Below are 25,116 nucleotides of genomic sequence, written 5' to 3' on the forward strand. Positions count from 1 at the left end.
CTTTGCTCCAGCAGCACCAAAATCCTCCCCACCACACACCACAGCCGCGTTAGTGCTTCCCTTTCCCCCGTTATTTATCACTACTTCATAAAAACAGTAACCCGAGTAAAGGCTTCCTTCGGAATAACTTGCTTGTTAGACATCGATCGACTACCACATGTATTTTTTAAAAGTGCAATGTTTTAATAAACATTTTTATATATGTTGGTCTCAATTAAGGCTATTACCACATTACAATTCTGTAAACCATAGAGAAAATTGTCATAAAATCATACAAAACATTAAGGCAACACACATTGACCTAAATTGACTGTTGGTCCCGTGAGAGTCCATTGTAAGGCAAATGGAAAAGGCACAGCAGCGGAATGGGGGGGCCTGGTTCCTGTACACTCAATCCATGTATTTTACTCAACATGAGAGTTTACTTTCTTTGCAAGGTTTTAATTTAAAGTGGAGAATGTTTGCTTTAAACAACCTTGCTTAACCCTTACAGTACTGTACATTTCTGGGCTGCCTTCCCTCACAGCCACTTAAAAGGCCATGAACGAGCTCACAGCCTTCAAAGGGTTAAAGCCAAAGCTGTGGTCGACTTCAAGAAGAGTCCAGAGCACTGAAAAATTTCACTTCTCCACACAGGGAATGTGAGAGTAAGGGTCTGAGAACCTGCGCTTGAGTTTTGCTGTGGGTTCGTATTCATCCCCGAGTTCCTGAGCGTGGGCCAGTGCAGACCCTTGTGCAATGTACACCGAGTGGATGCTGTCAGTCCGCCTGGCTGGCTGCTCCCTCCGCTGCACCCTCTGACACTCTTCCTTAGAGAAAGCCTCGTCCTGGGATTCTGTACATTTGAACATCCCGGGAGGAAGTTTTATGTTTGCTGTTGGCATCACTGGAGTTCGACGGGGCACTTTAATCTTGGACAGTGTTAAGGAGTATCTGCGTCTTGAAGCCAGGGGTGCAGAGTAAGAATCTGAAGAGGTTTGCGGGAGAGAAGGCACTTTGCAAATGTCTTTGGCAGGCACGCTGGAGCTCTGAGCACAGCAGTGTAATCCAATAATTGCTTTAAAGAAAGAAGATACTTAGAGACTGATAGCAGGCCTAAAATGTAACTCAATACGAGCCACCGTGACCAGATAATGTTTGGTCACCTGGCTGTATGCAATGAAAGATGTAGAATAAAGAAAAGCACTTACTACCTTAATACTGACCTTCGGTATCCACCCGGCCTGGTTTGTCCTCCAGCAGGCTCTCTGTGCTCGCAGAGGTCTCTGAGTCCACGTTTTCCTCGTCAGAGCCTCGCTGGTCGAGCTCAGGTAAGCGGTAAGTGATGTCCTCCCTGCATCAAACACAGGCTGCAGCACCTCTGACACAAGCACCTTCACCCAGCTCATGTTCAGAGGTAAAGCATGTAGTCATTAACTATTAATGCTCACTTCTTTTCTCTCAGCTAGTGCTTTGTATTTTCCTTTCCCCTCTTGTCAAGGCCTTACAGAACAGAGTTAGATCCTTTTGGACAGAAGGTATCCTGCTTTACTACCTGTGTTCCCTCCAAGTGCAAAGGGCATGGCCTGAGCAGGTAGAGGGGGACTTACTTTTCTTCTTTTATTGACTGTATGCGATCGATGAGAATCTCCTTCTCCCGGTTGGCTTCAGAAACATCCTCCTCTTCATGCACAGAGTCCAGCTCTGAGGTGCCACTGTCACTTCCTTTGACCTGAGAGCTTTTACTCTGCAAGACAGATTCACATTAACACTTGTCAGTCACAAGCAGCTACACCCAGCTGCAAGTTTCAGAGTGGAAGACAAATGAGTGGGTCAATGGAATTGATGAAGAGCTGTTAGTTATCCCCACAAATGTTTCAAAAAGTAAGAAAATTTCCTGTTCACCTGATATCCAGGATTTTGTTACCTTTTTTTGATCTGTGAGGTTCAGCTTAGTTTTAGTAGTCACTTAATGAGTAATATTATTACATCCAATGTAAGTTACACACAGTGTCTATAAAATATCAGGTGATGACAGAAGAGCCCAGCAGCCCTGCATGCAGTCTGGGGAGGAAGTTGCACCAGTACATGCAGTCATGATTGCTCAAAAGAACATTTAAAACTGAGTTACAACCCGTGTAAGTATTTTAGTCATGCAAGAGTACCATAAGAAAAACCCATGCACTGGAGGCAGGCAGTTGTACATACCAGCTTCCCCTCGTAAGGGGAAGAGAACCCAAGTTTTATAGGCCAGAGCTAGGAAGAGATGGAGACCAAATTCACTATATGCAGCCTCTGATCAGACACAGTTTGGTTTGTATTAATCAGTACAACAAAAACAAAGAGTATTTTCCCTCCTAGAATGCAGCATATTTTTGCACACCAGCCATCTCTGGAGTGAAGGAATTCTTTTGCCATATCAGACACTCAATCTTAGTTCCACTGACAGAATTACATAGGAATAGATTTTGACCAGTACAAAAGCAGATTCCCACCCCTGCACCCTTCATTTATCAGAACCTCAGTGCAGCTGTATATTTAGCTCCTACCTACAGCTTTGGGCAGTTGCTTTTTTCCCAGCTGATTTCTGACTCGCTGAATGGATGGACAGAAGTAGCACTCCCTCCCCAAGAAATTGGTGCAAGTTTTATTTCAACACTTACCGTGTTCTGCCGAAGCAACGAGAGCCGTCGGAAAGCAAAGCTCTCTGCTGCTTCCAGCTGATTGATTTCTTCCATTTTTATCTTGTACTTCCTTATCTGCTCCTTTATGAGCATCTCTACACACCTGTGAGAAAGGCAAGGTGTTATTGAGCTGCCTCATACCCTGAAGGTTCTAAAACAGCCATGGTGGGGTGGGATGCTGCTCCTGGCTTGGGGGTGTTTGTCACACACGTGGCTGGAGTGAGACCACAGTGTGCCAGCCCATCCCTCACAGCAGCACTGCATGGTAACAGGGTGAAGAGTCCAGCACAGCGGGCACAGCAGGACAGGTCATGGTGACAGGTAATGGCACATGTTCCTCCTGGGATCACCAGAGCCTCCCGTGCTGGCTGTACACAGTGGTGAGCACACAGACATTACCACAGCTGCCAACAGCTCCTGCTGCTTCTACCTTGTGTCCCTGTGCTGGCACAGGCTGGCAGAGACACAACGGGCCTGCCACTGCCCTTTGCCACCTCTGTGGCCCCAGGGATCAGGAAGAAGTTACAAAAAGCTGTCAGTTTTCAAAGTGTGTTTCCATTGGAGGCAGAGCCAAGGCCAGCCATGCAGTGAGGATGGTATGGGGCTCTCACAGCCAGAGTTACTGGAGGCTGAGGAGAACAGAGAGGGTCAAGGACAGAACCTTCTTCAATTCAAAGAACAATGCGGAAGAGATCATCGGGGGTTCTAAGTATGCAGGAGACAGTTTAATTCGATATTTTTTATTATGCCTTGGATCTCAGCAAAATAGATAATTAGGGTACAAGCCCCCCAAAAATAGATTATCTCGATGTAAAACCTGACAGTAAAGAGTTATAGATCATCCTACTCTATGCACAGTAAAACAGGTGGAAGGTTTGAGAGGGGTGTATGAACTGGCAGCACTGGCAGAGATAGAATTCAACAACTCTTGAACCTCATCTTCTCAGCTTGATACAAATAAAGTTGTAACAAATACAGGTAGTGGTGCTGACCTTCCATCCCATTCCAAAACAATGCTTCTCAGCAGACTGCCAAAACTTACATGGTTGTTTTTGAGACATCCTTCATGCTGGTCAAGGGGTCAGAGGTATCAGGACAGCGCAGGAGGCACGGAGCAAACACGATGGCCAAGGCGTTGGGGGACATGCGGTTCACATCTTCTATCAAAGACACTCTGAAATTCAACAGCCAGGAAAAGAGATTTTAACCTTGCTAGAATACAAACACCCTGATCACATCTTGCCAGAGTTCCCAAATGACATAGGGAGGACTCTTGGACACTCAGTATCTACAGCAGCCCAAAGAAGCTTTACAATTGTTCCATGCCTACTAAGTGGACAACATTTCACATATCAAAGGACCAGGGAGTCGCCCAGGCTAAGCTAGTCTGGTAGCTTCTTAAAAGTATGTTGGTGATTCAGCATCTTCTCTTCAAAAATCCCTTCTGCCCATGTTCAGAGGGCTGCTTGGAAAGTCCCCAGGTTCCTTGGGTAAGAGCAGCCCTTTCCCAGCAACATTTATCCCTGCTCCTGGCACTTGCCTGTGCTCCTCCTCAGGTCACTACAAGCCCCTCTGTCTAAATCCTGGTGCTTGGATGATTCACCAAGGCTTTGAGATCTACCTTGTCCTCAAAGTTGTTCTTCCCTGGTTTGATCCAAATACACCGGGTGTAGAAGTAACCACACATCTGTTCATGAGCACAACTACCAGCTTGAATTCTTTCATTTCCAAACCAGCAGCACAATCCCCACACTGACACTGAAGGTGTTTAACAATTTAGAAAGATTCCAAGCAGCATTCAGACTCAAAGTTTCTCTACAAATGAAGAAATTAAACTCATTACTTGACAAGATGGAAGATGAGTCGTTCCAAGGTATTATGATTTGCTTGTGGGAGCTTCTCCAGGACACTGTAAATGGCACAGAGTTGCTCCTGTTTCTCTGGCAGTTCTGCACAAAGGGAGAAAACACAAGATATTAATTGCTGTGCTAGGCTAGTGGAAAGCTTAAAATTCCTAAATTCTGTTAAATCTTACTGTCACTTCATTTAGCAACTATTACAACTGACTGTTGAAGTACCCCTCGTGGCTCTACAGTTATCCTGCATTTTCAGGTGCTGCTGCTGTTAGCAATCATCACTAAGACCTCCAACACTATCTAGGGTGCCATAATCCCACTGAAGTTAAAAGAATCTAGGTGCTTAAAGTATCTGTATATCCAGATCTGGTTCAGAATAACAAGAAAAACCCTTCCTGAAAGAAAACTTATTGACATGCTTATTCAGTTTTTAGAAAAAGCAGCTGTAAGTGACACATTAAAAATAAAAAAAGAATCCTGAAGCAAGATGAAGTAAGCTGGAGGAGAAATTCCCTGAGGAGTGTTTTATGTAAAATGTCTAAAATCATTGTTTTAAGTGCACTGGAAGGAGCTGTTTAGTCAGCATGAGCATCTTAAGAATTTCTTTTCCCAAGGACACAATGAGGTAAAGCAGAAATGCTTGAAGAATGGTTTTTAAACCTACCTACAGCTCTGAGAAAATCATTGTACTGTGCCGAGGTCATCAGTGGGTCTGGCAATTCCCTCAGCCACTGCTTAAGGATCCCTGTGATGGTGTGAATAGGGTAATTCTCCAGTTTCACTGAGTTTGGGTCTGAAAAGAAATGTTTTATTTAGAGCAGTTCATTCCTTTGATGCACACAATGAGATCCCATAGAAATAAGATTAGAAACATTCTAATCTCCTGTTCACAGAATGCAAATTACTATCTTCTGCCTATTTTAAACTTCTGAATTGAGTTGATAAGTCTGATAACACGATTGCCAAGGTATTGGGGGACATGCAGTTCACATCTTCTATCAAAGCCACTCTGGAATTCAACATCCAGGAAAAAGAGATTTTAACCTTGCTAGAACACAAACATCATGACCACACCTTGCCAGAGTTCCCAAATGAATGTAATGAGGCCTCTTGGACACTCAGTATGTACAGCAGCCCAAAGAAACTTTACAATTATTTCATATCTACTAAGTGGACAATTCAGAAGTTAAAAATAGGCAGAAGATAGTAATTTAAAGGTACTAAACAGCTTTTGGCAGCCAATAAAAACAATACAGCCTGAACAGTCAGCAAAAAGCTGCTTTAAATACTAAGAAGTGACAGATACTTTCAGATAGAAGAGAATTGCAGAGAAAACTGATATCATGCAATGACATGCAAAGAGTGGACAACACTGCCTGGACCTTCTTGCAGCATCTGCTTCAGCTCCTTCATGCGATTTGCTGATCCTGATTTCCTGTAGATGCCTTCAGTGTAGAGCCCGTGCATCTCCACGTACTCCAGCAGCTTCTCCAGGACCACGGGCACCGAGTTCTTCTCGCTGGTCAGGGCACTCACACACACCCCAAAGTGTCCCCGCAGGGGCTCCGTGTCCTGCTCGCCCTGGGGGTGACACAGCCGTGAGCCCACTGCCCCTGGGGGTGACACAGCTGTGAGCCCACTGCCCCTGGGGGTGACACAGCCGTGAGCCCACTGCCCCTGGGGGTGACACAGCTGTGAGCCCACTGCCCCTGGGGGTGACACAGCCGTGAGCCCACTGCCCCTGGGGGTGACACAGCTGTGAGCCCACTGCCCCTGGGGGTGACACAGCTGTGAGCCCTCTGCCCTTGGGGTGACACAGCCGTGAGCCCACTGCCCCTGGGGGTGACACAGCCCCTGGGGGTGACACAGCCGTGAGCCCATTGCCCCTGGGGTGACACAGCTGTGAGCCCTCTGCCCTTGGGGTGACACAGCCCCTGGGGGTGACACAGCTGTGAATCCTCTGCCCTTGGGGTGACACAGCCATGAGCCCACTGCCCCTGGGGTGACACAGCCGTGAGCCCACTGCCCCTGGGGGTGACACAGCTGTGAGCCCACTGCCCCTGGGGGTGACACAGCTGTGAGCCCACTGCCCCTGGGGGTGACACAGCTGTGAGCCCACTGCCCCTGGGGGTGACACAGCCGTGAGCCCTCGGCCCCTGGGGGTGACACAGCTGTGAGCCCACTGCCCCTGGGGTGACACAGCTGTGAGCCCACTGCCCCTGGGGGTGACACAGCCGTGAGCCCACTGCCCCTGGGGGTGACACAGCCATGAGCCCACTGCCCCTGGGGTGACACAGCCGTGAGCCCACTGCCCCTGGGGGTGACACAGCTGTGAGCCCTCTGCCCTTGGGGGTGACACAGCCGTGAGCCCACTGCCCTTGGGGTAACCCAGCTGTGAGCCCACTGCCCCTGGGGTGACACAGCCGTGAGCTCACTGCCCTTGGGGTGACACAGCCATGAGCCCACTGCCCCTGGGGTGACACAGCCGTGAGCTCACTGCCCTTGGGGTGACACAGCTGTGAGCCCACTGCCCTTGGGGTGACACAGCTGTGAGCCCTCTGCCCCTGCCCCAGCCAGGCAGTGCCGTGGCTTCCTGCTACAAACACCTCGTGCTTCCAGAAAGTGCTAGAGCTGAGTGGTTTTGGATCATAAGGCAGAGTTGCTGAGCTGCAGCAATAAAGAGCCTTTATGGTTCACACTGCAGGATTGCTTTATCAGTTTGGCCAATACTGCACACACACTCTGTGAGAAGGGTTCCTAAATTAGCTCAAGCATCACCTCCTAAGAGAATGCTCTGTTTCTGCAGAGGGTCCCTCTCTGACTGAGGAGGGAACTGTTGAAGCAATTTTTATTCAGTGCCTGGGCATTCACTGTTCATTTACTGAGAAATAAAGGCAGCATTTTGCATGCACCACTTCTGGTACCACAGAACCCCATCCCAGATCCACGGGCCTTACCTTTTTCCCACAAGAGGTACAGCTGCTCTGGATTTTGGGCATGCACTTCTTGTGACAAGTCAGCTTGCAAACTAGAGAAAGGAGCAAACTGTTACAAGCATCTAAATCACACTTTGTACCCTACATTACCCACTTTCTACATGGCCTGTTCACTCACCACTGCACAGACAGGCCTTCTCCATGGGCCAGATGTAGGAGGAGCAGTGCTCACACGACTGCCGGATGCTCACTTGGTAATTGGTGAACACGTGGCCATTGTGCTCTTCAATCTGTGAGAGACAACAAGGAACCAATGAACTCTTCTTGCCTCTTAAAAATTCTTCTTCTTCTTCTTCTTCTTCTTATTATTATTATTATTATTCTTATTCTTATTATTATTATTATTACTATTATTACTATTATTACTATTATTATTACTATTATTATTACTACTATTATTATTATTACTATTATTATTATTACTATTATTATTATTACTATTATTATTACTACTACTACTATTATACCTTATTATTTTTAATAACGCCATCTACCCTATCTCACATCTCCACTTTTTATTTTACAATTATTTTGCCCTGAAACCAAATTTCACCCTATCTAAAGGAACTTAGGTTTGCTGGAATATTTCAGAATTGACTTGCTGCCTTAAAGTTCATCAGTAAAAGAGCTGTAGTTTTGTTATTAATATTTAGTAGTTGTTTGCTTTTAAACAGCCCATGCTTGAGAAAGCCTTTAGACTTTAAAGGAAGCTATGGACAAGCAAGAAAATACTTGAATACCACCTATCACTGCATGAGAAAGATCTCTGCTTTGTGAAAACTGGTTTTGTATTGTCACATCTTCATAAAAGAGGTAAGTGAATGAGCATGCAAAACAAACCAGACCATCAGTACAAAATCAAGCTCTCAAAGGGTGTTTGTGTTCTGTGAGTGCACCTGAGGACTTGGATTATTGCAGAAAGAAAGCACTTACTGCACGATCCTGCTTCCGTTTCTTCTTCTGGGCTTTGGTTTGCTGCAATGGGAAACAAAACTGGCCTTAGTCTTTGAAATTCAGACATCCCATTCCTTTTTTTCCCCCTTATTGAGTTTCCCAGACTTTACTTCACCTCCAGACATTCGAGACACTATCCTGCAGCTTCAGCTTGGTTTGAGGGTTGTCTGAGCTCACACTATCAACTTCCTAAAAACCAGCTGAGCTCACTGCCTGATGACAAAGCAACTCCATCTCTCAAACCTCCAGAGAACTCCTATGTTTTCACCAAAAAACTGCACACTTTCAGATTCTGAAAATATTAAGTTAAGAAATTAACAATTCCATAAAGGTGTATCAGCAATCGGAATTTGTTATGCACATGATGTGTGTATGGCAAGTGTTTCCCAAATAATAAAAAATGCCATGGAAAAGGTTTTTGAGGTAACACAGGTGCCCTATGTTAACAGAGCAACAGTGTTTCACCATACCATAAACCAGCAGCAGAACAACTTTCATACCTTGGGCTGCTCAGGTTCCTCTTTCTTTGTATATCCTCTGATGAATTCATCCAGAAGGGATAGAAAGAGATTCAAAACCAGCTTGACTTCTTTCTCTTCCCTTTTTTTGGCCAGGTTTGTAACTAGGAGCTGGTAATTTTCCACCAGATCTTTATAGCCAACATGGATTTGTCCGTTCTAAAGAAGGAAAAACACTTGTCAGACATTCCTTTTTAATACTGTTGAGACAGTTTCATATTTTCATGTACTTAAGCTCAGGGGTGAAAACTCACAGCCATGATCAAAGTCAAAGATAACAGCCCATGACAGAAACAAGTTAACACACTTCCCTCCTGCACTGTCCAACAGCACTTGGCTGACACAAGGCAGTGTCAGAAGAATATTGGAAAAGCTGTTGGCTCCTCTCCTCAGCATTAGGAGGCTGAAGACAGCAAAATCCATCCATTTCTAAAAATAAATTTATGGCTGAGTGAATGAGCAAAGGAAAACAAAGCAGGCTGCTTGAGATTACAGCAGAACTGCAAAATGAGTCTAACATTCAGCTCTGAATTCTGTGCTGAGAATTGCTGAACTGCTTTGTTGAAGAGCTGCAGGCCAAGCCTTTAACCTGCACACTCAATTCATTTATTGCCTGCCAACTTTCCTTTATTGAGACTTACTACTTACAGGAGCAGAGTACATGGTCTTGATGTTTCCTCTGAACTTCTCTGTGGCTTCAAAAAACAAACATTCAACACCAGACTTCTGGGAGCGTAAGTCATTGATCTAGGAAAAAATACATCTGCATCAGATTTTGTTAAAAAAAGAACATCTGAACAGAGTTAGGCTTCAGTGGCTGGGCTTAGTCATTTGTGACCATTCCAATTATTTAAAACAACATTTTTTTAATGCACTGTGCTGATGATACAAAACAGTAAAGTTGGCTGGTTGGGCTTTAGAGAACTCTCTATTTACAACTCTTGCTTTTTTATTTTAATACAAGTTTTGCTGCCCACTCATTTGTAAACAAAGAACTGACATGAATGCCTTGTATTGTATTTAATGCAATATTATGCATTCAGTGACTTATGGAAAAGAACAGAAAGGGCCTTAATCCAGACTAACTCAGTCAAACCATCCAATCAATTCCCTTTTGCTTTAGATTATAACACAAACTTGCACCTAGACCAGCAGGCTCTAAAACTGTACACACACAGTGAACAAAGGTTTGAATTTTCCTGGCTGGGAGCCTTTCACCTTGTTCAGGAGGAACTCATCCAGGTGTTTCAGCTCGTTGGCGTTTGCAATCTCCCGGACCATGGACGCGCGCCAGTTCTGGGACGCGCTGGCGATCTTGCTGATCTTTATGGTTCTGTTCTTCTTGGCTTTGCTGCTCTCCTTCCCAGCCTGGGGGCGGCCTGGCTGCCCCAAGGAAGCTGCCAAAGAAATGGATCTGGATGTTCAAGCAGGGTGAGGGAATTGTGCAGCGTTTGTTTCCTCACAGGAAAGACGCGCCGTGCTGAGGGTTGAACCACCAAACTCACCTTCTGAAACCTTCTGGACACCTCCTGTGTCTGTAAAGAGGACACAAGACACCAGGGAGAGGCCGTCTCCTTCCTCAATCACATCAGAACTCTCCTTTGCAATTTTCTTGTCTGGCTTTTTCCCCAAAAGTCTACGCAAAGGGCTTTTGAAAGCAGACCTGAATACAAAAGCAGATACGAGTCTGTCCCATTAGTAATGGAAGCTGGCTCTGCCACAAGAACAGGCTCTTAACAATAACCCACAACAGGGTTCACAACTATGGGGAATATTTAAGGCCCTACCTGCAGAAAAACTGAGCAGCACAAAAAAAAGGAAAGACAATGTGAAAGCAGCCCTGGACTTTCTGGTATTCACAAGATCAGAGCACTACCTTCAGCACACACAGACAACACCTCACGTATCCAAAACATCACTTCTGGCTCAGGAAGTCTCTGGGCTGCAGAATGCCAGAGGCTGGAGCAGGCCAGGGAAGCAGCATTACACACTTGCTGGGCTCTTCAGCTTTTCTACTGGTGTTGAATTACACTACATGAACCTTTAATCCCAGCTGTAAGTTGGTTCTTATTTTAAAAAGAACCAGTTCACAGAAAGTGTTATGCAAGCAGAGAATCTGTTCCTCAGCAGGCTCAGATATCATGCTCAGAGCAACACGAAGCAGCAACACAGCCACTCATGGAGCTGATGCCAGCTTGTGCCTCTGCACCATCACAGTCTCAAGCTGCCTAACTCAAGTACCAATGGAAAATCGCTTTTTTTTTTCATTTTCTGAAAGACAGGCCATTCCCACACACACAAGCCATACTTGGCATCCCCTTGCTGACTCGCTGGCTGCACGGGAACGGCCGTGTCCGAGCTGGGGAAGTGGTCACTGGGCTTCTTCTGCACAGGGAATTTCTTGTTGCCTTTTTCTTCTTCAATTGGGTCTGGTGACAGCTACAGGAGAGAGGAGGGGTCAAAAACTGCATTTTGAGTGACACAGATTCTTTAAATGGTTTAAAAGCTAGAATGGTGAAGTTTCATCAAGACATCATACTTCATCAAGACAAAACACTTCACCCAATAGATATTAGCTTCCTAATACAAGAGCCAAACATATTTAATGCTTTGATCAAGGATCTATATATTACAAATTATATTTTCAAATGACTGTAAAATATTTCTTGATTATTGTTTTTTACATGGCTATCAAGCAAAAAGAAAATCAACCTGAAGGAACACAAATACACTACAGACAATTATTCACAAATCTTTAATATTTATAAACAATGATAATTAAGTGCAAATATGCACAATGGCATCAGTACCTGGTTCATGGCAACAGTCTGGGCCAGTGTTGAGAGGTCACTTAATGAAGCTGAACTCCCTTTCTTCCTGTAGTAACATGAGTTTCAGAATACATATTTTAATAAAGCCTGTGGCCTCTTCACATCTTTTAAATAACCCACATATCAACACTACATCTGAGTCAGCCCTTGCAATTCACTTTTAAATGCAAAATGTGCTGGAGAAGTGAAAAAGCATGGGAATGTCAGATTTCCTGCCATATCAGAGGGCTGATGCTTGCAAGCTGCAGGTCACTAAAACCTTGTTTTCAATGGGTAAAGGACACATGAAAATAAACTCCAGACACTCTTTCAACTAATGCCCTGACTCCTCCTTTTAATACAGCCAGGCAGGCTTTGCAGCTTTTGTGAGCTTCTGAAAACATTCTGCTCATACAGATTCACTGCAGGACTGGGAGCCAAGGAAAAGCAGGAGTTGTTCACAACTCCATGTGCTCCCATAACATGGCCCAAGTGTACAGGCTCTCAGGAGCTCTCCATTGATTTTTAAACATTACAGATATTTGTTTTCTGTGAAGTGAAAAGAAAGGAAGCTGTCCTTACTCTAGCTGATCCTGAGGAGACTTATCCACACGTATCCTTCCATCCAGAGACTGGCTCAGCACATCATTCTGGCCAGCATCTGACTGCCTCTTTCCTTTCCACTTCTCTCTCTTGTACTTCAGCTTCTCTGGGTCATCCACGTATCTCTGGATTGCAGAAGTGGGGCTGTCCAGGTCCTTGGTTGCCCTCTGCCTCCTGTTTCTATCTGCCCAGCAGTCAGCAGGGCCCTGGAAGCTGCCACTAGCAGACAGAGTGCTATGAACTTTCAGTGCAAGATCTGTTGGCCTTTCAGGGCAGGTAAAGCTTTGGCTGCTTTTTATTTGGTTATTTTGATTCTGTTGTGTTTTTGTTCTGTCAGCTGCCGTGTCCTCTGCATCTGATCCAGGGGGTTGCTCAGGAACAGAATCACTTTCTTTTGTCTCACTTGATGGTGGAGTGTCTGAAAGAGTTTTTTCTTCACTTGGACTTTTCTCTCCCTCACTGCTTCCCTGAAGGACATTATCTTCTAGTGCTGTGCATTTCTCTGCCTCTGGAGCAGTTTCCAGGGCCTCTTCAGAAATAGTTTGCTCCTCGTGGCACAATGCAGATGGTCCTTCCAAGGACAGGAGTGCATGCTTGTTCTGCAAGTCGTTGTGTTCCAGCCCCCTCTGCCGGCGGGATTCCCGCTTCTCCCGGCTGTTGGTGACTCTCTCGGAGCTCTCCACCTTCTGGGGTAACGTGGCTTTCTCAGACGAGCTCAGGTTTTCAGCTTGTTCATTCTGAGCTTGATCTTTATCTTCAGCAGCTTGATCTGTCTCTGACTTGTGTTTCACAGGCAGCTCATCTGTTGCTGGCTCACTCTGCTCATCCTTGCTCTTATCTTCATCTATGTTGCGTGTCTTGCTCGTATCTTGCTCTTTGTCTTCATCTTCCTGCATTTCTCTCTGCTTTTCTTCAGCTTTCTGCCTTTCTAGCACCATTTTCTGGTATCTGTTAAGAATTTTTAATATGAAAATACAAATCCTTAATGCCCAGAGGTCAAAAAAAGCCCACCAACTGCTTAAATGCAGCCCAAATAGCAACACAGACCCAAACTACACCTTCAGTGCCAGTGGGACTGCAGGGAGGTGTCAGGACTGGAAGCACCAGCACCAGGGCAGCTGAGCTGAATAAAGCTCAAGTCCTGAGCACTTACCCAGTGTCCACACTCCACTGACCACTTGATACTCACTGAAGTATCACATGGCAGTAACCACCTTAAAGTTCATACAATGCCAGAATGGTTTGGGCTGGGAGGGACCTTAAGATCATCTCATTCCCATCCCTCTTGCCATGGGGATAGGACACCTTCCACTATCTCAGGGTGTTCCAAACCCCACCCAACCTGGCCTTGGACACTTCCAGGGGCAGCCACAACTTCCTTGGGCAACAAGGTTGCTTACTAAGTTGTTTACTAAGTCACCCCACCACACAAGCTGAGCTTGGCAGGTGAAGCCAGGTGACAAACTGATGTTTTTATGCCACGTTGCTCCTTCCCCTTTACCTCTTGCGCTGCAGGTGCCCCCTGACCAGGGCCTGCAGGAGACAGAGTCTCCTCCTGAGCTGCAGGAAGCGTTTCCTCTGGCGGTGCCGCCTCCAGGCCGCCTGGATCTCGATGGCAGCGTTGTTCCTCTGCAGGGCCATCCTGACACGGCGGGAGCGCCAGCACGCCTGCAGAGGGACATTCTGAGCTGAGGGAGGCTGCCTCGAGGTGGGGAGTGCTCCATGACGGGGTTGGTTTGTTTGTTGTTAGGAAGATAACAACAGTTATTGGCAGTTCTCAAAGATACCTGTAAAACAACGGCCGCCTGCCGCATCCTGAGAAAACGTCTCCTCTCCAAAACCATCCTGAGCCAGCTCTGAAGGAGGATGATTTTCCTGATCACTTCTTTGTGTAGTGTATCCTGTAGTATCTGCCGTTCAGCCTCCTTCATAAAAACCTGTTCAGTTAAAGGAAAAGTTCATCAAGAAGCAGGTAACTCCTTTCAGCCCCCCCACTGGAGCTAGAATAAGGTAACAGATAAGGTAATGGTTTGGTACCACTGCACCAAACCTTACTGGCTGATAGCTTGCCCAAAAGATAAAAGTCCTTTTAAATTTCAGAGTTTGGATTCTAAAACTTACACCTCTCCTTACAGCTTTCAAATCACAGAACCCTTCTAAAATGTAAACATTGATCTGTTTGACAAATGCCAATAGCAACGATTTCCCAAACTATCTATATAATATGGATTTGTACTGTAGTCAAGAAACCAGTTGGCATCAAACCCAAGGGGTCAGGTATAACCTCTGTGTCACCACTTGCAAGAGTTAAAATGGCCAATTTAGGTACAAAAAGCAGAGAAGAGTAACACTTGTAAATGAACTGCACTGAATTTTGCACTGTACAGCAGTGGTTCTTACTGCCTTACAGAAAGTTTCACAGACCTTGGTCTTCCCTATTTGATAGTAGTTTTCATTCAGTTTTAGTTTATTCAAATAAGCACAAATGTCTTCCTTGGAGGCTTTGGCATTTTTGGGCAGTAACACCTGAAACTGGTCGATGAATTCCTGTAAAAACCAGAAACAGCAAGAGACCAAAGTTAGAAGGCAACTTCCAAGTTTGGAGTTTTAGCTCTGAAATAGAAATCTATTTAAGACACTTAAGCTACAGGGATCTGAAAATATTTACCTCTCACTACAAACTGAGCTATTTCTCCATGTAAAATGCAGGCTACAGTCAGCCTCTGTTAATGGGAAAGATCACCTGGATGTGATCTCTAAACCTACACAGAGTTTTTTACAGAAAACTAATTCCCACATTAGACAGCACTGACTGCACTCAGAACGTTTCTTCCTGGTTGTGTGAAGGAAATTTACTGGCAGACAACCCACAACAGTTTAACTATGACTTTTTACCATGCTGGCTCTCTCAAAACTACCGTGCATTTTTACAGCTCATCCCAAGTGATCATGAGCCTCATACAAAGAGACACACCACAAGATGTGTTTCCTGAAGAGAGCAGATATTCCTGAAAGCACAACCCACTTCAGTTCCCATGTACCTGGAATGTGTATTTGGCACTGTAGCCAGACCTCCTGATCCTCACAGTTTCCAGCATGCCCGTGTACCGTAACTGCTGCAGCACCAAGCTCTCATCAAAGAGCATCTCCTTCTGTAAAGGACCAGCAGAACAGAGCCAGTGAGAGCCTGAGGAGCCTGAGCAGAAACAGAGATTCCAAGGCTGGAGCCCTGGATCTCTGCAGGCAGCTCAGCTCTGAGGCAGCCTCACCTTCTCTGCATTGGAGCGGATGCAGCGGATGAAGAATGGCTCAGCTCTGCCCAGGGTCTCCAGCAACTTGTTCAGTGAAGCCTGAAATGAAACAGTCACAAAAGTGTTTCTCCAGGATAGCATTTTGATGGTGATTTGGTGTTTGACAGCAGGACAGCTTCTGCCTCAGGAATCAGGTTGTTTCAGGTCTCATGGTTATACAAAATCCAGACAGACTCTCCCATGTTGCTCAGCACATCCCTGTATTTGGTATTTAGCTTTTCTCAAGAGAATTTCAAGCAGGGTTTGAACATGCTTTCATAGTAGCACTAGATCTGTATACAAGGATGATCAGTAGAGAACTGACACATTTCATGGCATAAATGGCATCTCAGAATGCACTCTGACTTTATTCAAGCAATAAACCCCACTTCAGACAAACTTCAAGAATAAAACCCACTTGGTTTTCCAAGCAAGACCAGCCCAGATCAGCCCAGGAGGGGCTGTTCCCTGAGGTTTGTCACCTACCTGGAACTGGGCACTTATGCTGGGGGGTTTCTTCTTCTTGTGCAAGTGCAAAAGGGATTTTGTAGTCCGGTCATGCAGAGTCATGCTCATGATGAGCTTCAGAGATTTGGAATCCAGCAAGTTCTACAAAAAAGTTTTATAATCAACAAAGTGCAAGTCTTTCAACTAAAAGGGAAATATTTTCTCTGAAATGAGTCAGAATGAAACCAGCCACCCAGAGTTCCACATTGAATGGTATATGTTACATTTCATTATTATTTCTATTTTGGGCCAAAACATTTCTTAGGAGTGAAACTGTTTCACTGCCCTGTCCCAAGAGTGTAAGGTGAACAAGGGGAATCACATAATCACTGCATTTGCTTCCCTGACTTGGAAGTGATTTTATGCATTTATGGCATCTTCATATCTGTCTAATTAAGCAATTCTTATTAAAAAGAACATTCATCTATTTTTTAGCTTGTCAGGATAAATAACACAACTTTCCTACACTATAAAACAGTACTGAAGTGAGTTCTGTCAATTAAAATGAAATTCACAATGCAAAAAATGCCCATACCCAAGAGAAATCTAAATTTTCTGATTACCTTGGGAATGATCTGCTTTTGCTTGACACCTTTACTTTTCCTGAGAAAATATTAAAGATAATTTAAGAAAAAAAAATGCACACGATTTTTTATTATTTCAGCAAGCCATAAATTGGTGCAATTTATGAGGCAAGGTAAAGGACAAAAGAAAATGAGCACAACAGCACCAGGGTGTGTTCATGCATGACTCTTACAAGTGATCAATGCAAGAAATGCAAACTGCTCTGCAACAAGAACAATTTATTTTTCTTAAATAAACTCTGTAGGTATTGGAAGCTTTCAAAACTGAAACATTACCTCTGAAGTTAAAGCTATTCAAAACTGCATTGTTGGACAGGTTACTCTAGAGTGAGTTATTCTCTTTAGCAACTGTATGGTCATTAAAGTCATTATAACACAAGGTCTGGGAAATTAAATACTCAATTCAGAAGTTACAGCTGCTGGCACAAGAAGCTCTGTGAGAGCACCCAACACTGCCCAGGAGGACAATGGATGTCCCAGCACCAGGAACTCTGGGATCTCTGAGCAGGACACACAGCTCAGATGAGGAGGACACCTCAGGGAGGAGGACACACAGCTCAGGGCAGCAGGACACACAGCTCAGGGGAGAAGGACACACAGCTCAGGGCAGCAGGACACACAGCTCAGGGAGAAGGACACACAGCTCAGGGGAGAAGGACACACAGCTCAGGGAGAAGGACACACAGCTCAGGGCAGCAGGACACACAGCTCAGGGCACCAGGACACACAGCTCAGGGCAGCAGGACACACAGCTCAGGGGAGAAGGACACACAGCTCAGGGCAGCAGGACACACAGCTCAGGGCAGCAGGACACACAGCTCAGGGCAGCAGGACACACAGCTCAGGTGAGCAGGACACACAGCTCAGGGAGAAGGACACACAGCTCGGGGAGCAGGACACACAGCTAAGGGCAGCAGGACACACAGCTCAGGGGAGAAGGACACACACCTCAGGGAGCAGGACACACAGCTCAGGGGAGAAGGACACACAGCTCAGGGCAGCAGGACACACAGCTCAGGTGAGCAGGACACACAGCTCAGGGAGAAGGACACACAGCTCAGGGCAGAAGGACACACAGCTCAGGGCAGCAGGACACACAGCTCAGGTGAGCAGGACACACAGCTCAGGTGAGCAGGACACACAGCTCAGGGGAGAAGGACACACAGCTCAGGGCAGCAGGACACAGAAGTGCAGATGTAAAGCCTCTAAACCCAGGAATGTATCCAGCACCAGCACCCTGAATTTCAGGAAACATTTGTCACACCTTGTGGGAGATCTCACTATTGACTATTTTGCAACAACAAGCTCGTATTAGATACTTGGAGCTTTTAAAGCAAATTCACACGAGAAACAGGTTTAACTTTCAGCTAATGCAATGAAGGAACAAGGTTCTCTACAGCCTGTTTGCAGAAGGGATGTTTTCTTTTTAATTGTCTTGTTTAGCGTTTTTCTAAAGACAAATCTGGGACAAGCATCATTTTTAGGGACTGGAGCAACTGCCTGGTTCTTGTTGCACTTCCAAAGCAATGGCCAGAGCACTCACAGGAGGTGGGAGCGGTGTTGAAGCTGACTGAGGGACCGGAGCAGCTCACAGGGATCATCACCCTGCCAGGGCAGTCCTTTAATACTGGCGATGATTTGTTCATGCATGTCTCTAAAATGATCCACAGCAAAACACAGGTGGCAAACAGAGATACACAGCCGTGAGAGAGGGGGAAAAAAGGAGTTAAAACCCCAAAAGGTTCCATCACCAAGTGTGCTCCAAAATGCAGCAGGTCAATCCCAGGCTACTTTTTACTAAACATGAATGATTTTGATGACAAGGCAGCATTTTCTACTCCATCAGTGCTCTAAAATTTAATTTGCGAAGTCTCATACTCAACTTACTCTCTGATCCTACCTTCTAATGTAAATTCTTGAGCCATCAATTCAGAAAATGGAGGGAAATTTAGCAAAATGCACTTAATGGGCAGGGAACCCTTCTGGTTGAGCCAAGGAACCTTTTCAGGTAGATATAAGCTTCTTTATAACCAAGAGTAAACATTTTTATAGAGAGATTTGACTACTAAAATGAGGCTACTTAAACTGACTTACATCAGAAAAGTAAGTTATAAACAAACTGTTAGAGGGATACTTGAAGAAATTTTGGGTTTTATTTCCATTTCAAACTTATTCACGTTTAGCTTTTTAAAGTAAGCCTGGGATGGTCCTTAATTGATGGCATGTTCCACTCTTCAAGCATGCACTGTGCTCTTGTGAAGTGCTGTGTCCTGGCACAGAACTTACCTTCTTTACTCTCCAGAGAGGCACAAACCAAAAATAACAGAAGTGTGAGAATCACTTCTGACTCTTAGGTGCTCTCCCCATTCTGAGCTGCTCACAGAGGCAGCAGCATTACTACACAGGGTTGTGGCTTCCCTGGGTACCTCTGAACTTTCCTGAATATTTAAGATATCCCAAGGAAACAGATCTGGTAAGCTGTGCCCAATCCTTTCACACAAATTGGATATTTAGTTCTTTGTTTCCCCAAGTGACAGAGGCTGTCCAGGATGCAGTAATTAGGAAGCAGCATGAAGTCACTACTTTAAGTGCTCCATGGCTTCCCTGTCACCCTGTTCTCAGAGCACACTGAGAAAGTCACTGTGTCCTGGAAATGTGCCTCCCTGGCCTGGGAGTTCAGGCCTTTTGCTACTTACTTCTTGTTCTCACAAAAAGAAATGATGTCTTGAAAAGCATTTATATCGAAATCCTCAGAACAATCAAATGAGAAATCGAGCACTGAGAGGCTGCAAAAGGAACATGTACAAAGCCTAAATATCCATGGAAAGGCAAATCTCCCTACAGAGATACAGTTCTGAAAGAATGGCCCTGCCTCTGCCCCCTTCAGTGACCCAGACTGGCTGCAGAGGAGCACACAAAGCTAAAAGCTGCACACAGCAACCACAGAGATCTCAAAAACCCAGTGGGAAATGGAACTGAGGCCGTCCCCAACATGTGGTGGCATTGGGTCTCACATAAAATAAGCTAAAGTGTTGTTTTGATGGTATTAAAAAGGCTAAAGAAAACAAGACAGAAGAAATAAAGCTTGCTTTCCTTGTGCAAAGATCTAGTTGAGATCAGATCTCTGGAAATGCAGCTCAGCAATTCAGCTGCTCCCTGTAGGGGTTAAGGATGTGTTAAGGATGTGTTTCTCACCGATAAACTTTTTCTACCGGCGTGTTGGATCTCTGGAGTTCTCCAAGGGGAACTCTGGGTCCTTGACGTACCACTCCTGTTAGGAAATAACCAAAAAACTGCATTTTGACAAAGATATGAGGAGGCAAAAAAACCCCAAAAATACCAACTTTAGCAAGTACAGTATCTATCTGAGGGCCAGGGGTTCTTATCCAGTCCTTTACCAAGCTACAGTGCTTTGCTGTTCCAACTCCCATCTGCCAGACAGAAGCTGCAGCTGCTCAAATTTAGTTATTAACCCTGAATACTCATTTGATACTTCACAGAGGTCTAAGAAGATCAAAACTAGTGATAAAATGAGAATACCAGATAAGGTAAGAACACCAGAACTATCACTCCCAATTTTCACAAACAGGCCTTCAAGTCTGTCCCAGCCTGCAGGAAATGCTGCACTGAGCAGAGGAGGAAAGCTGAATGACCTCGGGTAAGAGCAGTGACAATCTCCTCCATTATTAACATTAAACCATTTCCACACTCAGTTTGTCTTCAGCACCAAAGATGGTGGCTGGCTGATGAGATTTTGCCACAAACTCCTTTGCCAGCAGAGCAATTGTAGAGTACCAAGCATTTTCAGAGCAGTTTTCTGTGCCATATCTGCACTCTCTCAGCCCTCCCTGCAGTTTCCCAGCCCCACCTGCACCTTCCCATTCTGTACCTGCACTTTCCAGTGCTCTACCTGCCATTTCCCATTCCATCCCTGCCATTTCCCATTCCATGCCTGCCATTTCCCATTCCATGCCTGCCATTTCCCATTCCATCCCTGCCATTCCCCATTCCATCCCTGCCCTTCCCCAGCCCCACCTGCCATTCCCTGGTCCATTCCTGCCGTTTTCTGTTCCATCCCTGCCCTTCCCTGGTCCATCCCTGACATTCCCTAACCCCACTGACTGTTTTTCTGGTCCATCCCTGCCCTTCCCCAGCCCCACCTGCCATTCCCTGGTCCGTCCCTAGTCCCTACCACTCCTTGGTCCATCTCTGCCCTTCCCCAGTCCACCCCTCCCGTTTCCTGGTCCATCCCTGCCCTTCTCCAACCCCACCTGCTGTCTCCTATTCCATCCCTGCCATTCCCTGGTCCATCCCTGCCCTTCCCCGGCCCCACCTGCTGTTCCCTGGTCCATCCCTGCCCTTCCCAGGTCCACCCCTCCCATTCCCCAGCCCCACTTCCCCTTTCCTGGTCTATCCCTACCCTTCCCTAACCCCACCTGCCATTCCTTGTTCCATCCCTGCCATTCCCTGTTCCATCCCTTTCCCGGTCCATCCCTGCCTCTCCCCGTCCTGCCCCTCCCCTTCCCCAGCCCCACCTGCTGTTCCCCAGTCCATCCCTGTCGTTCCCCAGCCCCACCTGCCATTTTCTGGTCCATCCCTAGCCTTCCCCAGCCCCACCTGCCCTTCCCCGGTCCATCCCTGTTCCATCCCTGCCCTTTCCCGGTCCATCCCTGTTCCATCCCTGCCCTTTCCCGGTCCATCCCTGTTCCATCCCTGCCCTTTCCCGGTCCATCCCTATTCCATCCCTGCCCTTTCCCGGTCCATCCCCGCCTCTCCCCGTCCCGCCCCTCCCCTTCCCCAGCCCCACCTGCTGTTTCCTATTCCATCCCTGCTGTTCCCCAGCCCCACCTGCCATTTTCTGGTCCATCCCTGCCCTTCCCCAGCCCCACCTGCCCTTCCCCGGTCCATCCCCGTCCTACCCCTCCCGCTCCCCAGCCCCACCTGCCGTTCCGGTCCATCCCTGCCCTTCCCCGGTCCATCCCTGTTCCACCCCTCCCCTTCCCCAGCCCCACCTGCCGTTCCCTGTTCCATCCCTGCCCTTCCCCAGCCCCACCTGCCCTCCCCCGGTCCATCCCTGCCCTTCCCCAGTCCATCCCTCCTGTTCCCTGGTCCATCCCTCCTGTTCCATCCCTCCTGTTCCCCGTTCCATCCCTGTTCCATCCCTGCCCTCCCCCGGTCCATCCCTCCTGTTCCCCGGTCCATCCCTGTTCCATCCCTGCCCTTCCCCGGTCCATCCCTCCTGTTCCCCGGTCCATCCCTCCTGTTCCCCGGTCCATCCCCGTCCCGCCCCTCCCTTCCCCATGCCCACCTGCAGTTTTCTGTGCCCTGTCCCTGCCGGCCTGGTTGAACACGGCCACGGCGCGGACGGCGGCGCGCAGCACGGCCCAGCGGAACACGGCCACGGGGTCCATCCCGATCAGCTCCCGCACGAAGGCGCTGTCGCTGCTGCGCAGCAGAGCCACGATGTCGGGCCTCATGTAATCCATGTTCTTCTCCCTGAAATCCTGCAGAACAGGCACAGTGAACCACAACATCTCACAGGAGCTCCCTGGTTTGTTTATTCAGAATAACAGCCAGCGTTACCATCCACTCACCACCACCACCCCCCAAAAAACAAACCCAAAGTACTTCTGAGAACCCTTCTGATCCAGCCCATTCCCAAATTTTCTACATCCTGACAAAAAACTCCCAGAAAGACAAGGAAATTCTTTTTGTGCCCATCAGACCCACCACGTACCTTGATCTGGTATTTCACTTTGCCAGCAAAGTGGCGAATGATAAAAGCAGGCTCCATCACTGGGGTTCCAACAAAAAACTTGTTCTCCTCGTGCTGCTGTTTGAATTTTGCCAGCAGAGTTTGGTTGGTGGCATGTGGAAAACTGGGAATACAAGACAGAAGAGGTCAGCTATTTCTCAAATACAGGTATGTTTATTAGAATAGGTATGTTTATTAGAATGTGCACCTATTGTTGCTTGTGGAAAGTGTTAAATTGTCCAAGATCTCTCCACCTGCTTTGAATTTTAAAGGTGGGCTCAGTTTCTGGACCCAAACCAAGCAGCTCCACACACAGCAGAATATTCTGAGGTTTCAAGTGTACTTCAGTGTTTCCTCCCACTTCACCAGCCAAATTTAGTTTGCACCACATTAACTATTTACCACACTTGCTACTTAATGCTCCAAAGACTTACAGACATGCATTTTACTTTAACTGCAGTTCCATGGTAAACCACAAACATGGAAGTTCCTAAGTTTGCATAAGCCAAAGTTCAGTTTTAGCATCAGTGTATTTTACCACCATACTGGAGTCATTAGAAGCAAACTCCAGTGTAAATCAGTCATAAATAACCCTTTGCTTCCCACAACATTCCCCTCCTTTTTGCAGTGCTGTATTTCTGTTCCTTTCCACAGTCCTTCCCTCCTCCCTGCCACATGTTTTTGCAGATGTTTGTTGCTTACTTGCTTTCTTCATCCAGAAGATAGAAGAGGCCAGTGGGCTTCTTGCTGATTAAGTGAATGCAGGCCACATTATCAGTATAGTCAATATTGTGCCAAGTGATCCCTTCACTCTTATATTCCTCCTGTGTGGCTCAAGAAAATTCCTTTGTCAGTACAGTGCCCTGACCTTTGATGTCCTGTGGTTTAAGTGCTTAAAACACAGCCTTGGACAGCCACAGCAAGTGGAGTTTGTTAGTTTAGGCAGCAGAGACAAAAACAAGGAGAATTTATAAATAAGAAGAACAGGCACAGTGGCACAGATCAAAGGTCCTCAGTACGTCACTCAGCAGGGTCTGTTTGGAGTGAAACTATTTCAAAACCAAAGCTGTGAAAGGAATATTCTGCTGTGCTCTGCCTTCCCAGCAATCAGCAGCCTAGGACCCTGGAGCCAGACATTGCATCCTCAGCACCCCAGCAAAACTGGGCACACATAGAGGAGTTGGAGTTTATTTGCTCTTCCATAGTGTTTGTAATATGGGAAATGAGAGTAGTTAAATATCAAGTTCCAGAATTTTCATATTGCACAGTCAGAGAAAATAACAGAAGTTTCAAAAGAGGCAGTTCAGGCCTACACAACATCAGCCCCAGAACTTCCCTCAGGAAGCAATGGATGTTGCTTAGGCTCAGAACATTTGGAGCTCCCTGACAAGAGCACATGAAGCTCTCCTGCTGAAGTGACCATGCCTCAAATGCTTGACAAGACAATCTTCCCTCTAAGATACAGAAGCAAAAGACCAGATTGTCTTAATGCTGTAAATACCCACAGGAAAAAGCTAATGATAAGGTTAAAAAGTAAAAAAAAAAAAATTATAAAGTAAAAATAAGAATCACACAGAAAATTAAATAAGTTTTATGTTTAACAAAGGACAAAGAGCATCTCTCATGTCCTAGATGATGATGATGATGATAAATGCATTATTTTTAAGTAGGTGGAATTCAGTCTGCCCAGCACAGTGCACACCGTGTTACAGAACTGAAATGCCATTTTCCAGAGACAAAAAAGCCTTTATTTAAAAAGATATAGAGATCTCCCTGAGGGCCCTCAGGCTGCAAGAGATACAGGAAATGGGTCATTCAAGGATTAGGCTTATTTGGAAAAATGGCATTAGAAAAAAAAAAGAAGACAATGTAACTATTTACTCTGGCCAGCCTGGATAACCAATTCTGTCCTAAGTTACAAAACAGGGACCTCAACATCATGTTTACACACAAAGTTTGGATGTTAGGTAATTTTATTTTCTTGAAAATGCTTGCCTAAAGTTGTTGACAGAGTACCACATACTAGAGAATGAGTCCTTTCAGCAGTGACCTGAGAACCTCACTTCTGCACAAAGCAGAAAAAACCAAATCTGGAGCAAAAAAAACCCCTCCAAAACCCAATCCAGGCCAGGATCTGCTGGCTCCTGCAGCACTCAGTGCTCTGGCAGGTGACACCACCTGCAAACCAGGCAATCCTCACATGCCAGTACCAGCAGGACTCCATGAGCACTGCCAGGATCACAGCTGTGCCCCCTAAATGCAGTTGGGTGGGAGAAGCAGCAAAGTCTGGTTATTAAATACTTACAGACTGCTAAAAACAAGAGAAGCTGTTTCCCAACCATTTAAACAAAAACACCCAAATCCAATCCCTCACCTACAGACTTGCAATACCAAAGTTCACAGTTTTAGCTGACTTCTGTCTGGGATCACCTGAATGTTATCTTGAGTTTTTGCAGTCAAGCAGAAACTTGGTGCCAGCCCTCTGAAGAAAGGCCCCATTAGTACAAGAACAAGCAGCAGTGAAAGAAGAAATTTTAAAAATAAAGACTTTCAGAAATATTCAAGCAATTATGCCATGGG

The 25,116-nt window shown here is 46.1% G+C and overlaps 1 protein-coding gene across 1 annotated transcript in view; it reads right to left on the reverse strand.

The window, feature by feature from the left end:
• Positions 1–160: 160 nt before the first annotated feature.
• MYO9B (myosin IXB) overlaps positions 161–25,116 on the reverse strand; it is a 47,080-nt gene continuing 22,124 nt past the window's right edge. Inside the window, exons 12-43 of the mRNA XM_036399391.2 lie at positions 23,239–23,360; positions 22,519–22,660; positions 22,090–22,285; positions 19,977–20,052; positions 19,478–19,567; positions 18,325–18,435; positions 16,761–16,800; positions 16,177–16,299; positions 15,670–15,750; positions 15,442–15,552; positions 14,825–14,947; positions 14,188–14,337; positions 13,902–14,068; positions 12,380–13,348; positions 11,798–11,864; positions 11,296–11,426; positions 10,493–10,650; positions 10,206–10,384; positions 9,636–9,734; positions 8,970–9,146; positions 8,449–8,490; positions 7,634–7,745; positions 7,477–7,547; positions 5,902–6,100; positions 5,184–5,312; positions 4,507–4,612; positions 3,706–3,837; positions 2,643–2,766; positions 2,188–2,235; positions 1,590–1,726; positions 1,206–1,333; positions 161–1,057 (exon numbers count right to left, since the gene is read on the reverse strand). Coding sequence (XP_036255284.1) covers positions 621–1,057; positions 1,206–1,333; positions 1,590–1,726; positions 2,188–2,235; positions 2,643–2,766; positions 3,706–3,837; positions 4,507–4,612; positions 5,184–5,312; positions 5,902–6,100; positions 7,477–7,547; positions 7,634–7,745; positions 8,449–8,490; positions 8,970–9,146; positions 9,636–9,734; positions 10,206–10,384; positions 10,493–10,650; positions 11,296–11,426; positions 11,798–11,864; positions 12,380–13,348; positions 13,902–14,068; positions 14,188–14,337; positions 14,825–14,947; positions 15,442–15,552; positions 15,670–15,750; positions 16,177–16,299; positions 16,761–16,800; positions 18,325–18,435; positions 19,478–19,567; positions 19,977–20,052; positions 22,090–22,285; positions 22,519–22,660; positions 23,239–23,360 — 4,977 coding nt within the window. The 3' untranslated portion in view covers positions 161–620. The remainder of the gene's footprint in view (positions 1,058–1,205; positions 1,334–1,589; positions 1,727–2,187; positions 2,236–2,642; positions 2,767–3,705; positions 3,838–4,506; positions 4,613–5,183; positions 5,313–5,901; positions 6,101–7,476; positions 7,548–7,633; positions 7,746–8,448; positions 8,491–8,969; positions 9,147–9,635; positions 9,735–10,205; positions 10,385–10,492; positions 10,651–11,295; positions 11,427–11,797; positions 11,865–12,379; positions 13,349–13,901; positions 14,069–14,187; positions 14,338–14,824; positions 14,948–15,441; positions 15,553–15,669; positions 15,751–16,176; positions 16,300–16,760; positions 16,801–18,324; positions 18,436–19,477; positions 19,568–19,976; positions 20,053–22,089; positions 22,286–22,518; positions 22,661–23,238; positions 23,361–25,116) is intronic.

Source organism: Molothrus ater, chromosome 26 (assembly GCF_012460135.2).
Source record: "Molothrus ater isolate BHLD 08-10-18 breed brown headed cowbird chromosome 26, BPBGC_Mater_1.1, whole genome shotgun sequence".
Lineage (NCBI taxonomy): Eukaryota > Metazoa > Chordata > Aves > Passeriformes > Icteridae > Molothrus > Molothrus ater.